The 16803-nt window shown below is 53.3% G+C and overlaps 1 protein-coding gene across 3 annotated transcripts in view; it reads left to right on the top strand.

The window, feature by feature from the left end:
* Nucleotides 1–16614, top strand: part of Ranbp17 (RAN binding protein 17) — a 210906-nt gene extending 194292 nt beyond the window's left edge. For all 3 annotated transcript variants that reach the window (XM_069999204.1, XM_069999205.1, XM_069999203.1), the window contains 3 exons: nucleotides 12382–12480; nucleotides 13929–14056; nucleotides 15441–16614. In XM_069999204.1, coding sequence (XP_069855305.1) covers nucleotides 12382–12480; nucleotides 13929–14056; nucleotides 15441–15537 — 324 coding nt within the window. In that variant the 3' untranslated portion in view covers nucleotides 15538–16614. The remainder of the gene's footprint in view (nucleotides 1–12381; nucleotides 12481–13928; nucleotides 14057–15440) is intronic.
* Nucleotides 16615–16803: the final 189 nt, after the last annotated feature.

Raw genomic sequence — 16803 nt, 5'->3', positions numbered from 1 at the left:
GAGTTGAAAAAATGAACAGTGCCATATCTTTTCTTTTACACTAGTGTAAGTAGATAAAGAACACTTCATGGGGATTTAAAAAAAAAAAAAAAAAACAAAAACAAAAACAAAAAAGGCATGGTTCTCCACAAAGCCCAGTAGCAATCAGCAGGCTTTCTGGGAGCCTTTTACTCAGAATGGACAAATGACAAAGTAATGTGCTTCTTAGCTTCTCCATTAATAGTTACTGGCATATTTGGCTATATTTGTAAATTAAGACTTGAAAAAGTCAGTAAATGTATTAACTTCTGCAAAAAAAAAAAAAGAAAGAAAGAAAGAAAGAAAAGGAAGGAGTGGGGGAGAGGGGTGGGGTACTACAGAAACTTTCATAGGTAAAATGCCATCGTCAGTTCTGGGAATGTTTTTAACAGTGTTCAAAAGAAATACTCTTGTTCTTTTGGTTTTGTTTTTTTTTTTTTCTGTTGGCTTGGTGGTTTTTAAGTTTTGGTGTTTTAAGAAGTCTGAAAAATGAAAACACTGCAAAAGACAGCTGTTTTTATACTGCTGTAGCACAGAGGGTAGAAGTTACTTGGAGCTTTATTTGACACAAGTGCGGTCTTTACTCTGAGCAGTGTTTCTATGACATCTGAAGGTCGCCTGCCTGCCTCAACCTGAGCCAGCCAGGACTCGCCAGATTGTCACAAAGGGGCTTTAGACCTAGAGAACATTAGAGATGCCCCCTCACCATCCTGAAGACCACCCTGCCTAAACATGTAAAAGTGTACTATCTCAAGAGCCTAAGTTCTGACTTTCTCAAGATGATTTGATATCGAATCTCATGACTTGCGCCGAACTGTGGAGGCCTGACGCAGCCCTGTGCGTGTGCTTCGCCTTCCTTGGCGCTCTTTCTATGATAAGCATTCTCAGAATCACACTCGGTAGTCGGGATGAGGTTGGGGCATGGTCTGGATTTGATTATTGCCCCAAATTGACTTTTACTCAGTTATTCCTTCCATATATCTCCGCTACCACCTGGGCGTGGCGGGGGTGAAGGACACCGTCAGCCCTTCCCACGGGCTCATGCCTCAGCTCATGCTGACTCGAGGTGTAGTCAATGTGGATTTTTCCACTTGAGTGTACAGGTGCGTCAACAGTAACCATATAGACAAAGACTCAGAGGTGCGCAACTGCCCAGGTGCTCAGCCAGTAATAGTCATGCCTGGTGCTGTGGTTTGGCTGTGATTTTAATTGTGTCCCCACAAAGGTTTGTGGCATTGGAAGTGTCGTCCCAAGGTTGGCACTATTGGAAGATGCTTTGGAACCCTTCAGGAGATAGAGATTTGTGGGAGTTCCTCCGGTCTCTGGAGGAATGAGGCTGTTTTCCAAGGGGTGATAATGAAAGGAGCTTTCTGGGTGAAATGATGCCATATGCCATTAGCCAGCCTTTGTTTGTTTGTTTGTTTTGTCAGTCATGGGGCGTGAACTCGGCCTGGGCGCTGTCCCTCAGCTCTTCAGCTCAAGGCCAACACTCTACCACTTGAGCCACAGGGCCACTTCCTGTTTTCTGCTGGTCAGATTGGTGATCAGAGTCTTGTAGACTTTCCTGCCCAGGCTGGCTTTGAACCATGATCCTCAGATCTCAGCCTCCTGAGTAGCTGGGATTACAGGCGTGAGCCACCAGCGCCCGGCTACCATCCAGTCTTGGACTCCAAACCATAACCTAAATGATCCTCCTTTCTTTCTCTGTAGCTTGCCTTAGGCATCTAACTTTGTGTAAGCAGACTAATAATACATCTGGACATGTATATACACATATTTTTTTTCTATCTATAGATGTCAATAGATCTAGATCTAGCAATCTACAGTAAGGCTCTCGTCTCTAGGTCTTACACTAGGACTTCCCTGCACCATACCCTGCCATTTCTTTTCTTTTTTTTTTTTTTTTTTTGGTTGGCCGTGGGGCTTGATCTCTGGCCTGGGCGCTGTCCCTCAGCTCTTCAGCTCAAGGCGAGCGCTCTACCACTTGAGCTACAGTGCCACTTCCGGTTTTCTGGTGGTTTATTGGAGATAGGAGTCTCACGGTCTCTCCTGCCCGGGCTGACTTTGAACCGCGATCCTCAGATCTCAGCCTCCTGAGTAGCTAGGATTACAGGCGTGAGCCACCAGCGCCCCGCCATACCCTGCCATTTCTTCCCTAGCACTTCTCATCCCCGTAGTTTTGGCCAGGGAATACAGCAGGGTAGATGGCAAGCTGTCTCCTGCCTTCATTTCTCCGAGTGGCACTGTGAATGGCATGAGAAGCCCTAGAGTTTCTTGAAAGAGTGGCACAGAATAACAAGAGGGTGATTTATTCATCCTACGGCTACTGCTGGTTTCCCAGACACTTGCAAGTTAAACTGTGTGACCCCAGTAAGTAGGAGCGGGCTCCTGGAGAGCCGAGCCCAGCCTTGATTTTCAGTTCTGTCTCAACTCCAAGGAAGTTCTTTTCAGGGGGAAGTGTCTGCTGCTGATCCCTGTTTGAGGATCAAGGTAGAAAGAAATCCTCTGAATTTTCCTGAAGTCATGCTGCTCTTGATTTTTAACTCTACCCTTTTTTTTTTTTCTTCTTTTTGCCAGTCCTGGGGTTTGAACTCAGGGCCTGGGCCCTGTCCCTGAGCTTCCTTTGCTCAAGGCTAGCACTCTACCACGTGAGCCACAGCGCCACCTCTGGCTTTTTCTGTGTAAGTGGTACTGAGGAATCGAACCCAGGGCTTCATGCATGCTAGGGAAGTACTCTGCCACTGAGCCACCTTCCCAGCCCTTTACAATGCTTAGAAGAGTATGAACAGCGGAGCTTCTGCCTTTCCTTTGACTGAAAGTTCTGTCTTTGAAGTCTTGCATCTTGTCTTTGGTTGGAAATGTTCTTGCTCTTCTGAGGACTTAGCCACATGTCCTTGGAGCAGTTTTCTCACCTCTGCGATGCATGCCACCCAGCCACGGGGTTCCGGGCCTGCCTTCAGTTCACTGAGCACATTCTCCCGTGTTCTCATGCTCAGACTCTGGAGAGTTGCCGTCGTAGACCTCCTCACCCCACGTGGACGCCCCTCGCCTCTGTGCGCTGAAACACACTGCAGTACAACCCCACCCGTGAAGTAAACTGCCCCAAGGGACAGTCGTGCAAAATAGGAGGCCAGAAGAGAAATCTCTGAGGCCACAGGCCAGCCCCAGCCACAGTGCTGCTGATGCGGTAACACGCGTCTCATTCGAGATGGACACCCGCCACCATTCAGAGAGCTAACAGCATCCGTTAGGGATAAAGGCGTCAGGATGGTCTCTCCCACACAGTTAAGACTAGAAGGAAACAACTTGATGGGTGGGCACTAAGACATAGGACACAGGAGCTCAGGAGCTCTGCAGAGCCACCTTTTACTCAGCTCTGGGCCCTGGTCCGTGACACACAGTAGGAGGTCATTCTTTCCTTGAGCAGTGAATAAGCATAAACAAGACGGAAGGGAAGCCAGATGCCAAAACTCACACCTGCCATCCTAGCTGCTCAGGAGCCTGTGATCTGAGGATCTTGGTTCAAAGCCAGCCCTGGCAGGAAAGTCCATGAAACTCATCTACAATTAACCATCAAAAAGCATAAGTGGAGCCGGGTGACGGTGGCTCATGCCTGTAATCCCAGCTACTCGGGAGGCTGAGATCTGAGGATCATGGTTCAAAGCCAGCCCACACAGGAAAGTCCATGACACTCTTATCTCCAATAAACCACCAGAAAACTGGAAGTGGCTCTGTGGCTCAAGTGGTAGAACACTAGCCTTGAGCTGAAGAGCTGAGGGACAGCGCCTAAGTCCAGAGTTCAAGTCCCACGACCGGAAAAAAAAAAAAAAGTGAAATTTTGCACTAGCCTTGTGCAAAAATTGCTAAGGGACAGCACCAGAACCTGAGTTCAAGTCCCAGTATTGGCACAAGGAAGGAAGGAAGGAAGGAAGGACATTGTGGGCAGCAGGAGAAAAGGCCCCTGGCACAGTGCCAGGCATGCAGAGGTGGAGTGCAGGCGTGCACTGCCCGTGTACGTGTAGCAAGACCGAGAGCTGATCACGGAAGTGGTGCCCACAGAGCGAGCCCCTGCTCCCCCGCCCACCCCGTTACTTCCCTCGGCCCCTGCATTAGAGAGACTGGAAACAAATTGACAGAAACCTGGAAGAAAGTAACTCAGGTGATTTAGGAGAATGGAAGGGCTGGCTTATGGAGCCAGATTAAAGAAGCTAAATATGTATAGCTCGCCTAAGTGACAACTAAATGGGCACTTGATAAGTCTATAAATACCGGGGAGACGTAAATGCCAGGAGGGAAGGGATCACTTCGCATGGCACGACGGAGTATTGGCATAATGGGATGATGTTAAGAAAGGGAAAGTGAGGGTTGGACATCAATAACAGCTTCCTGACAAGGAGAACTGTTCCTGACAGGGGACACTATTAGGCTATGTGCTGTCGGCCAAGGGAAGAAATGTCAGTGCCATTTCTCAGCGTACTGCGGTGGGGCCAGCAAGGCATGGGGGCCAAACAGGGGCCCTTCTGTGCTGCTTCTCAGGGAGAATGACCCGGCGTGGACCTGCCAGAGGTGTGGGTCCTGAAGAACCACATGCCACTGGCGAGCTCCCCTCAGCCCCCAGTGACCCCCGTGTCCTCCAGGGCCTCTCCCCATTCCCCAGCACCAGGCCCATCACCAGCCCCTGCCTGACTAACCCCTCTCATCCACCACCAGTGACCCCTCGCGTCCTCCCCTGGCCATAGGACTGCCCTGACCCCCAGTGACCCCTCCCTCGTGTCCTCCCCTGGCCATAGGACTGCCCTGACCCCCAGTGACCCCTCCCTCGCGTCCTCCCCTGGTCATAGGACTGCCCCTGACCCCCAGTGACCCCTCCCTCACGTCCTCTCCTAGCCATAGGACTGACCCTGACCCCCAGTGACCCCTCGTGTCCTCCCCTGGCCATAGGACTGCCCCTGACCCCCAGTGACCCCTCCCTCGTGTCCTCTCCTGGCCATAGGACTGCCCCTGACCCCCAGTGACCCCTCCCTCGTGGCCTCTCCTAGCCATAGGACTGCCCCTGACCCCCAGGGACCCCTCCCTCGTGTCCTCTCCTGGCTGGCTCCCCAGCCCTCCCCTCATCTGGCCCCCTCTCAGCCTTGGGTCTAGTCTGGGGTCTTCATTTTGCAGCCAGACCTTGCGCTCGCTAGGCAGGTGCTCTGTCACTCAAGCCACGACTGTGATCCTTCTACTTCATGCTTTCCCTGTGTGGCTGGGGATGCAGGTGTGTGCCACCACGGCCAGCTATCGGCTGAGACATTCTCCCTGGCTGGCCTTGAACTGCATGCGGCCCCTTAATCTCTGCTTCCTGAGTATCTGAAGTATAGGCTGGAGCCACAGACCGGCAGCCTCGGCTTACTAGCGTGTCACCTTTTCTCGGAAGTCTAGCCTGTCTCCCTCTCACCCAGAAGTTAGCCTCCTGTGGCTGCCCAGAGCCCTCTTTGGGTGTGGCTGTGTTTCTGGCACACACACCACACTACTGTCTACTGTGGTTCTTGCGCCCCTCCGCTGTGAGCTCTGAGGGTGAGCGCTGTGGCCTGGCAGCCTGCACGTCCCCCCGGTCTGCCTCCGAGCCTGGCCAGAGCGTGGGGTCCAGGAGAAGGGTGTGCTCGGACTCGTGGTCCATGGGGAAGAGCTGGCAGAGGGCGCTGCCTTGAGCTTCCCTTGCAGCCTCTTGGTGGCACCGTCTGTGCCATTCAGACAGCCGCAGGAAGAGCCCTGCAGTCCACTGTGTGTGCAGACACGAGACTTCAGCCAATAACTCTGCATCTACCGTGTGTGCATGCAAACACAGACTTCAACAAAAAATGCTTTAAAAAAGCAGGGTCACATTTTAGTCCCCGAATCTTATGGTTCAGCATTAATAACACCACATGTATACACACGGTATAAAACAACATGTACAGTGGTATTCTTAATACAGAATAAGCATCTGTTTTATGGGGGGGCTCTGTGTACAGACAGCCCATCTTTTCCAAACAATAGCCAAAATTAAAGTCAACTACAAAATTTCCAAACAGGGGAAACTGCTTCAGTTCTAGCTAGTCTGGGAAAACAGACCCATCGCACTTATAAAGATGATCTAAAGACTGTAGCTGGAATTACTATTCTTTTAATTTTACAAAAAAAATTGTTTTTGAGGGGCCTGTCAACTATCCACAGAAGCAGTCCACTTACTAAGATCTTTCTAGACCCATGGGAGGTGGGGAAGAGTGCAGTGGTCTAGTGAGGCTTCAAACCTTCTATTGTAGGGATAATGTGTTTGTTGTGAAATACAATATTCACTGTGCTCGCTTTGAGAAATACAGTCATTAAAAAACGTAGTGAGTGCTTGGTTTTGAATGGCCTGAGTTAAAGCTGACTTTGTCACTGAACATTGAATGCACACGTGTGTGTGTGTGTGTGCATGCATGTGCATGGGCTCAGGTTCGCATCGCTGCTGCTGCTTCTCCAAGTGCACTGTAGCATCAACAGCACCTCTCACAACCTGTGGCGCTGCTTCGATAACCCTGGAACCCAGCCTCTTACCTCCACTGAGGATCTTGAGCCTGACAGTGTCCTTGAAGTTCTGAATGCCCCCGAAGTCTCGGTGACTGACTGTCTGGGAGGACATGGGGTATGCGGTCCAGAATTCTGGCCAGGCTGACTGTTCTCGCAGCTTGCAAGGCCGTCCTCATTCTCCGGCTAGCCTCTGCAGCAGGGCCCTGTAATTGCCCATCTCCAGAACCTCATCAGTTACTGTTCTAAATAGCAGCTCTTATCCTCCCCCTTCCTCTTTGAAATCCTTCGAAAGCTACTCAATGGCTTGGACCAAATTCATCTCTGTATTTATGCTTCCTGTCAAAGACCTAAGAGGCCTGATGGACTCAGCCCAGTCCTCCCCGCACCCTCAGCTCTGCCCCCATCCTAGCTGCTCCCGAGTCCCCGGGCAGAAGCCATGTTCTTTAAACATTTGGTGCGGATCTTTTAAGATTCAGCTGTCACCTGTTCTGTGCAGATCGCCTGGTCTTTTTAGGCAGAGTTACAGCCTCTGTGACTTTGCTGGCCTCTCTCAAACAGCGTGTGCACTAGTGTGGGGCGCCCAGAGGCTGATATAGGCCATGAGAGGTTCTGCGTGTGCGTGTTCAGGCAGTACCGGAAACTAGAAACGAGTGTCGCTTGAGTGGCAGTGTAGGACAGTGGCTCTGGAGCGAAAGCTATCCCGTGGCAGCGGATTGCTCCATCCCCACCCACAGGGAATTTCCAGGGTGTGTTTGGCAGTGCTTAATTTTGACATCTAGTTGAAAAACGTTCTATTTGATCTTGCAAGGTTAAAACGAAGGAGCTTCCCAAAGAGTGCTCCGTGGCAGACGGTGCCACTGTCCCGCCCACCCCCACCCCCCCGTCCACCCCCCACCTGATCGCAGAAAACTGCTTTATGAGAGCTGCGGCCACTTGAAATACGATTTACTACGCATACAAAGTTCCAAATGGATAATGCAGATGCAGGAATGAGACTCCCAGAGTCACTGCACTCTCCAGTATATCGCTGCCACTGAGATATTCCAACCCAGGAAAATAAAACTGTTTTCATTGTGACGTGAAATGTAGCATCCCAGAGCACACACGTTCCGTGCAGTACTCTCCATTAATTAATTCTGAAGCTCCGTGCTGACTTTATCTTCTCATAATCTAGGAGAGTGGCAGGTACTTCTTTCCCCAATAAACTACTATTAAAATAAACGTTTTGAGAGCTGAGGATAAAAGTTAGTAATGGAGAAAATTGAAAGAACAGCAAAATTGGATTGTGTTTTTCCTTAGATCTTCCAGTGGGTCGAAGAGTTTTTAGATGTTCCAGGCAATTCATCACTTAGAGGACGGGGCTGGGGAAGCGCTGCTTTGGCTTCTGGGCAGTGCTAGTGGCTAGCACTGGTGGTCAGCCAAGTACAGCCAAGTCCTCTGGTGCTTTAGAGTAGGAAGCCGATTTTCTTTGCTTTTACTGTTAGAGCAAGCCTAAGTTGTGTACAGTAGGCAGAGCTCGTAAATGATTCCAGGGAGAAGAGGTCACCCATGAATGGTTGTGGTTTTGTTTCTTTAAAAAAAAAAGAGGATCACCTCATCTTGAATGTCATTTAATTTTTTTTAGTTTAAAATGCTAAATGCTCCTGTTAGGAGGCTGCAGAAACGTTGTAAGCACGCAGGAATGTGAGCAGCCGTTTTCAGTTGTGATGTAACTGCAATGGCAGGAACATAAGACTAAGTATGTGCTGATTTGTCATTCTGTTCATCTCTCATAACCTTACCCTGTGTTACATAGGTAGATGGCAAATGAAGAGAACAATTGATTCCTTTTCCCCAAAGATGACGAGTATCTAATTTGCAAAGGATCACATTTCAATATCTGCTCCGCAGGAGGCCTAGGGACGGCGCTGGGTAAAACTCGCTTCTCCCCTCCCCCATGGCAGCACTCAGCGGCTCCCTGGGCCGGCCGGCCGGGGACAGGGTCCGGAAAGAGTGCTGTGGAGAGGTGTGGAGAGGGAGAGGAGAGCGGAGAGCACCGCGGCCCTGGTCCTACGACACTGGTAGGCAGCGCCGCTCTTGTGTTTGGGTTTTGTTCATGTTTATTGTTAAAGCCAGCCTTCCCTCTGTTCCTGGCCTTTGGAAAGACCTGTTACCTGAGTCCCCGAGAGCAGCCCCTGCAAGTGTGCTGTGTTTATTAATGTTGCAAGTCATTGCTTCCCGGTCACGGGCGGTCCAGCCTGGACAGGCCCACGGATGAAGGCCCCTGTCCCACAGGGCAGCCCGACCCCCTGGGCTATGACCCTGCCCATCCTGTCTGTCCTCCCCCCCAGCCACATTGCTCCAGACACAGCTGCTTTGCCCTTAGTCTTCTTTGGCCTTTTAGTCTCTCCTTCCTTTGTGCAAACCATCCTCCCTACCATCTTTTAGACAAGGTGGTTTTCTCCAACCCCAGCCCCTTTTGTCTATTTCTCTGATGACCAGGGAGCAAAACTGGAGTCCAACCAAATGCCGCGCAACCCTGAGCAGAGAGGCTGGCGTAGCAGCGAAGAGCAGGGTTCTCTAAATGCACTGAGAAGCGGAGTCCTGCGGGGCTTGCTTGAGGCCCAGCTTCCTCTCTGAGGCAGAAAGAGGAGCAGGAGGAAAGAGTTTAAACATTGCATTTATTTCTCACAACTTCGTGCGATAGCTTTGCTACATCGTCCAGTACGCTTAACCGTTAACAATGGGAAGCCTTTGCTTTATTTGGAATAGTATAACTCGGAGGAAATTAGTTTGATTTACTGAAGTCTGTGCTGCTGACTTAAATTACTGTGTACGTGGTGCACTCTTGGTGGGAGGAAAATCATTATTTTTTTATAAAAATGTTCAATGGGCCATTTTCCAGAGACAAACTATTAATTAAGTCTCCTGTTGTTCTCAGCCTTGAGAGTCTGAAACTATGTTAATGAAATCTATAAACAGTTTGGATGGTTGACAGGAAGGTGGGTCTGCTAAGAACTCTTGAGGACCCGCTGCCGCCCGGGGTTCTAATCTCAGACCTGGCTTCTGCGAGTGAGGAGGTGAACAGGGTGAGGAGCCTTGTCAGATGCCTTGGTCCCCTGCAGCCCGGCGGACCGGCCCCCACACCCCAGCCATCACCGCACCCCCTGTGGAACTAGGAGGTGCTGCCAGCTTGCCAGGGTTGGCTGAGGAGCAGGCACTGTCTCCCAGGCCCAGGGAGGGCCGCACGCACGCACGCACGCACGCACAGCCCCTCCTCACGGGAAGGCTGCTGTGGTTAGAAGGTGGGACACCAGGCACGCCACTGCCTGCTGTTAGCAGAAGCCCCCACACCAGCCGTGGTGGCACCGCAGACAGTCCAGCTGCTCAGAGCTGCTGGCTGTAGGATAGCAGTGACTTAAGAAAAGTCATCAGGCTGCGCACACAAAAGTACGACTTTGGAAATGAAAAGTGGATAGGTGGGTGTCTAATCATAGGAACCATAGATGGGGGCCGGGACTTGTGTTTTCTGTTCAACGCGCTTTTAGCTCTACAGCTCTTGACATGTTCAGAACCCACACGGACTCGCACAGTACAGCATCAACACAAACCCGTCAGCAAGAGCTAGAGCAGGAAACAGCTGCGCTGTGGCCGTGAAGTACCTGCACTGCTGCAGACACTGAAAGGGTAGAATGCTTGGCTCTGCGCTGGATCCCCGGCCTCACAGGAGGGCTGGAGAACCGGCAGAGGTCCCCACCACACACTGTTGCTCTGCTTGGTTCTCCCGGTCTCACCTGTACAATGATTTTGTGTTTCCTGTGCAAGATTACAACTTTTTAAAACAGCAGAATCGCTGTGTGCCAAACAGAGACGTGTTCTGGACTAGTTCCTTCTTTAGGTTGTTTTTGAACTTCAAATCTCAGAGAAAGCTTAGGCAGTTGTAGAGAGACGGCGCCTGTGGGGGCCAGGGCGCCTGTGGGGGCCAGGGCTCCTGTGTGGGAAGCAAGCACAGAGTATTTGGTGTGTTGAGGGGGGTCACGCTGCCAGACACACCTCCACACGGCCCAGGCTTCATAGGTGATAAAGGCCCAGAGGTTTGCCCAGTGCCACAGTGGAGTGGCAGGACAGTCCACGTGCATGTTGGTTTCTCTTCACTTGAAGAAACTGCCCGCAAGCTCGCGCCAGCATCTGTAAGAAGGAGAGCAGAGGCGGGAATCACCGGAAGCAGTGTGGCTGAGGGGGGTGATGGCGCTGGGTGGCCAGTGCTGGGCGCTGGCCAGGACTAGGCAGATTGGAAGCCACCTTCCGGCGAGTCCTCTAGCGGTGCTGGGTGCTCCCGCTCACACCGCCGTCCTGCATGGAATACGAACAGGGTCAGGTGACCGTGAAGGCTGGGTGTGGCAAGTTTGCCAAGAGCACGCCCCTTACGCTTGACTTGCTGTGTCCTTCACCACAGACACCTGGTCTACCTGCCAGGGCCCCTGCTGGGTAGAGATGAGGAATCTGCCCATTGGATGGGCTGCCCCCTGGTACATCCTACTCCAGGACTTTTGGGAAAAGTGATTCTGCAAAGGTTGGCTACCGCGTTAGCAGACCTCCCTATTTTCCATATTTTCAAAAAAGTAAAAAAGAAGAAAAAACGTCCATTTTAGCCAACTTTATTTTTAGAAACACATTTTATTCAAACATCCCCTTACTTATTACAGACATAAATACATGCGTTCAGACAAATGAATACACGAGAGAACCATAGAAAGTAATTGGCACATCACTTCAGGGTGCTTTGTCAGTTACTGGAGGAATTTGTGCCTCTAACTTTAATCTTCTCCATTAAAATATCCATTCTGCCTTCAGATTGTGAAGCCTGTAATATTTTAGGCTGTCTCCCTGGATCTGTTAGTTTTGCTTGTCAATTTAATTTGTGGCTCTCTGACGTGGGGTGTCTTGTTAGATTGTATGTGGAAATGTATGTACAGATGCTGTTCTGCATCCAGACCTGGCCTCTACAGACAGGTATGGCGTGGGAAGGCCTGCTGGCCGTGGTGTGTCCACCTCGTCTGCAGCACCTCACACGCACTGGCCACTGGATCTTCAGAGCCTCCTTGTGCTGGCTCTGTGCTCCTCTAGAGTATTGGGAAAGTGAGACACAGAGATCTCAAGGCAAACCGGATTACCAGACGCCAGAGCACATGGCAAGGTCTGTGGTGGTCTCTGCCACAAGCTGCTTCTTCTCTGCCCCCTTTGGGGAAAAGGCTTTGGCAGTGGTAGGAAGCAAAGCGGGAGGAACGGGAGCAGAAGCTCTGCCCTTGGCTACACATGACCCCTTATGCCGCCACCCAGAAGCAGCCTTGCCTCTCGGCCGCCCCTGCGACCCACCTGCACTGGGCAGGTGGCTGCAGCCCGTCCCTGGTTCACATCCCCAGCCTGGCCTGCAACCACTGCCGGCCCCACTGGCTCTCTCCCGGCCGCCCTCCCTGCCTGCTTCCTCCTCGGCTTAGAGCACATACATGCTCAGTTCCGTCGGCATCCCCTCTGCCGCCGTGCAGTCCTCCCACCACCCATACCCAACAGGAAGAAGTGGGCGAGGATCAGTGGAGTGACTTCTCCGATCGCTGGACTCTGTCTCTGAGAAGGGCTGTGGCAAAGGTTGCCTGAGTCAGCCCCGCGTAGAGGAGGGCAGGTGGAAAGGCTCTGTGTCCCGGGACTCCTCCCCAGCCACTCCTCACCCGGGAGCACTCTCTCAGGGAGCTCACACAGGCAGCTCTGCCGGGCCCGGCGTCAAAGATGCACAAGGGAAGGGTAGGGTCTGAGCCCAGGCGCCAGTCTTCACCGTGGCTCTCTGTCTTCCAGATGATGTCGGTCCTCATGAACACCATTGTCTTTGAAGACTGTCGGAACCAATGGTCAGTGTCCCGGCCCCTCCTGGGGCTGGTCCTGCTCAACGAGAAGGTGAGTGTGGCCTTCCTGCGGGACGCCACCGGGCTGTGACCCCGGCTGGGCGGTGGCGTGGGCACAGGAGTGGAGCAGCTGAGTTTGAATTGGGACCTGATGATGACCCCACAGGAAGCCATCTTCCCCAGAAGGCCTCAGCTCTTCATGGCCGAGGCCTGAGGACCGCAGCTTGGTCCTGGTTAGCTCCCCAGTCTCCAGTGCCCCCCTCGCCCTCCCTCGTTCAGGAACCTCACGTAGTGTCTGCGCCAGCCATGGTGGTAGTAGCCCTGGGCTGGTGGGGCGCTCACGTCTAGCCTCTGCGGGGCCCGGCCAGCCTGGGCCGTCTCCCTGCTTCCGCCCAAGCCCACCAGGGCTCACCGGCAGTCGGCAGGAACGGTGCATCACGGCTTGGGAGAATGAATTGTCTATACAATAAGATCGCACTAGGGGGAAGACGGTGAGATTAGAGGCAGCGCATACATTAAAATTCAAACTAAAACCCCAGCCTTGGAAGGAAACTAATAGAAGAAGAGAATATATCAAAAAGAGAGGAGCTGTCTCATCGCTCACCTGCACTGAAGGATCCAATTTTAGCCACATTCAATAGCACTGTCATTCATCTTCCCTCAGTGTTATTGTGATTTAAATCCAAGCTCTATAAAAGAGAGCAGTTCTTTTAAAATGATTGAGAGGGAATAAGGGCAAATTCGGTGTTTAGAAAAAGCTTATGACATCACAATATTATTCTTTACTGATGGAGGCAATATTTCATGGTTTGGGATGAAAAACTAATAATTTTCTATTTGGTGTGAGTCACTGCATCATTATAAAAGGGAAAAATAAGTAGTTTTGTACATTCCCAATCTTGTCTGGGAAGGCATTGTGGTTTAAGTGTAATGACTCTGATAGATGGTATTTAAGTATTAGTCTGACTACATATTAATTATGTGTGTTTTTTGATGCAAGCTGTTTTAATGTATGATGGAAATTAAATACCATGCTGCTTGGGCCTGGTAGAGTAAGCACATGACTGTCGAAAGATCTCCTCCGTGCTGAAATTAGGCCATTTCTGGTGATTGGGAAGTCTGCTGTGCACCACGGTTTGTGCGCACAGACACCAGCAGAGAGAGGGTGGTGTGGTCGTGTGGGACAGACAGCTCTCCCGGAACTGAGGAGAGATTCCCTGAAGCCAGTCCCCCAAAGTGCTCCCTGGGCATTCTTCTCCTCTGCCTTTCTGTGCCAGTGGAGCGGGGGCTGAGGAAGACGGGGGCCCAGCTCCCCGCCGGGAGCCCCGCACCCCCGCACCCCCGCACCCAGGGGCCAGTCAGCCTCAGCAGCCACACTCGGACCACGGCTGCAAGAGAGCATTCCCAGGGGCGTCTCTCAGAGCTAACGGGCAGCCCTGGACAAACCCCACGCCAGCTCCCCTCAGCCTCCTTCAGCCTGACTCTGCTGTCTCCCAACAGTACTTCGGAGAACTCAGAGCAAGTCTGATAAGCAGCCAGCCTCTCCCCAAGCAGGGGGTGCTTGCCCAGTGCTTCAGGAACTTGATGGACGGCGTGGAGCAGAACCTGTCTGTCAAGAATAGAGACCGGTGAGCGCGGCCCCGGAGGACTGGGGGGCGGGTGGGGGCATTCCTGGCGTGTTGGGCTTCACACGGTTGTGCTCACGCACTGTGGTGGTCAGTACGTGCTACTGCACATTTACTCGCTTCTGAGCCGAACGCTTGGCACCAGACGGGTGCAGAGGTGGACCCGTGCAGCCTCCACAGAGGCAGCTCGTAACCTAGGAGAGAAGAGAAGAGTAACTGTAACCGGACAGGTCAGAGGAGAGAAGCCCAGACAATGTGCTGTGGGAAATGAGGAAGGCCGGGCCTCCAGGCAGGCTCGGTTCACACACACGCACGCACACACACACACGCACACGCACGCACGCACGCACGCACCCCGCTGCAGGCTCTGGCAGAAGGGCGGTTAGCTTCTGGCTCAGTTTCCCCAGCAGCAAGATGGAGATGAGTGGTGGCCATGGTGTTTGAGTAGCGGAATGTGGTGAAGCACCGTAAGGAACAAATCCATAACACGGGGATGGAGTGGACAGGCAGTAGTAGGCAGCGGGAAGCAGTCTGTCCAAGGTTCTGGACAGATCCTGCCCACATCGCCGGCCCTTGGTGTGTAGGGCTCAGACCCTGCTCCGTGCGGAGCACCACGCGTCAGTCAGACCTGCATCACCAGCCAAGTCAGCAGAGACTCTAAGATCCTCTGTCGGGCAGAAAGGGCACCCTCAGGGGCCTGAGAGGAGACCCGTGAGGAACACCCCAGAGCAGCCCCGGGCCCAGACGCTGCAGCGATGCACAGGAGGGGAGTGGCCGCACTCTTCCTTGTTCTTGGGCCTGAGGCCTGCACTGCGACTGCGACTGCTCCCCATCAGGGCGCCCCAGCTAATGACAGTACTCCATAAACAATAACAAGGACAGATGCCACTCCTGCAGGTAGTTCCTCACACCAGGCACCGCTGGTGAGTGGCAGGGCCCAGGCCCCCTCTGCCCTTAAAGACAAGGTCTCACTGCATAGCTCGGGCCAGCCTCAGCTCATCATCTCCCCGCTCGACCTCATGAGCCAGCTGCCCCCTTTTCCACCCTGAAATTCAGATCTGCAGGTACTGATGCCTACATCCAGGAAGACATGGTGGTTAAATTGGTTACATGCAGACCAGGGCTCAGAGCAGGCCTTGCTGCTTTTCATCCTTCACCATCTGTGTGCAGTATGACCTTTCAAAACACGTGTTAGTGGTGGAACACGAGATGCACCCGTCTCCAACGGCAGCAAGAACTGGGTGTGCTCTCGCCTCACCTGCAGGGGAGAGGAGGGCGTGCTGGAGCGAGGAACGAGCTTCCCGGGGCTTCCCGGGTCCTGAGCTCCAGCATGGCCCCATCTGCCCAGGCCCCGCCGGGCTCCATTTCCTGCTTCCTCTTTCCACAGGTTCACCCAGAACCTGTCCGTCTTCAGAAGAGACGTGGCGGAGGCCCTGCGCAGCGATGGACACACAGAGCCGTGCAGCCTGGACATGATGAGCTGACCGGCGCCGGGCCGGGCCCCACGCAGAGACTCGCAAGTGTGGGTCCCAGGACCTGGGTGCTGGCCAACAGGGGAATCTATTTTTCAAGACAGACAAAAGCCCTACCTTTTTATAAGTCCGGCCTAATTATAAGAATTTATAATAGTGCACAAGCAATGTCAGTTCCGTCTTTGTCTGGAAGATGAAAACGTGTTTTCAGTCCTCCCATCAAGAACGTGGTCTTGGTTCTCATAAAAGGCGTGGAGGTGTATTTAACCAAAGAGCGGCAGAGCCAGGCTTGCGCCTGGCGCGCACTGGTCTGAGGGCCCTCGCCAGCCCTGGGGACCTGCTGGGTCCTGATGGCCATGGACGCACTGGGGCCTGGAGGCTGGCGGATGCCTGTCTGGAAGAAGCCATGTATGGAGGGCTCTGGGGTGGGTGTCGAGGGCGCGCCTCCCCCGGGGCCACACGCGGGCCCCTGCGCCTCAGCAGCGTCTGGTCGGTGGAGCGAGGTGGCCTGCGGGGCCTGGCGTGCACGGCGCAATCGGAGCCGGCTTGCGTCTGGAGGAGCAGGGCCGGGCGGGGCTGTGAGCCCTGGGGCACCCCCACGCCTCCTGGGAACTGAAGCGAGTCTGCCTTCTTAACCACCCAGAACAGTCCCAGGTGCCGCAGCTGGGGCTCCCCAGAGGCCGTGGACCAAGAGAACTCGTGCTGCGCCGGGCTGCGCTTCGCCTGGGCCGGGCCGTCAGGAGGCATCGCGCTGCTGAGGTGAGCTTGCCACCACCACGTGGTTCTGGGTCTCCCTGCTCTGTCTTCGAGGCCCAGGCTTCTAATAGACATTGTGCCCTTTGTCTCTGCTAAGACGTGAGCGAGAAAGAAGTCCAAAGCTCCTGTTGTGAGCTCCACAGTGTCTCCACGCCTTCCTGTGCAAAGGGAGCGTGGAAGCTGCGGCCCACGCCGGGCCTCGCTCCACATTCTAGTAGAGAAGTTGGACGCTCGTCCCCAAAACTGTCAGAGGAGGCGACCCCTCCTCACACCGTCCTCTGTACTCATGTCTAGTCTCTGAGAGCCTGTGCTGTTTGCATTAAAGTGTGTTCACAAGAACGTGAGCGTCCTCGCTTTTCTCTGCCTCACCACCAGCGATCCCAGTTGGGCGGGGAGGCCAGGAGACTTGCCCTGGCGCCTGCTCAGAGAGTGCCGGCCATGCCCCGGCCCCCCTCCCCAGCAGGCCCCTCCCCACAGCCCCCCCTCCCCACAGCCCCCTCCTCCCCAGCAGGCCCCTCCCCA

This window comes from Dipodomys merriami, unplaced genomic scaffold (genome assembly GCF_024711535.1).
Source record: "Dipodomys merriami isolate MVZ:Mamm:240054 unplaced genomic scaffold, mDipMer1.0.p SCAF_533, whole genome shotgun sequence".
Lineage (NCBI taxonomy): Eukaryota > Metazoa > Chordata > Mammalia > Rodentia > Heteromyidae > Dipodomys > Dipodomys merriami.
This window is presented reverse-complemented; position numbering and strand designations above follow the sequence as displayed.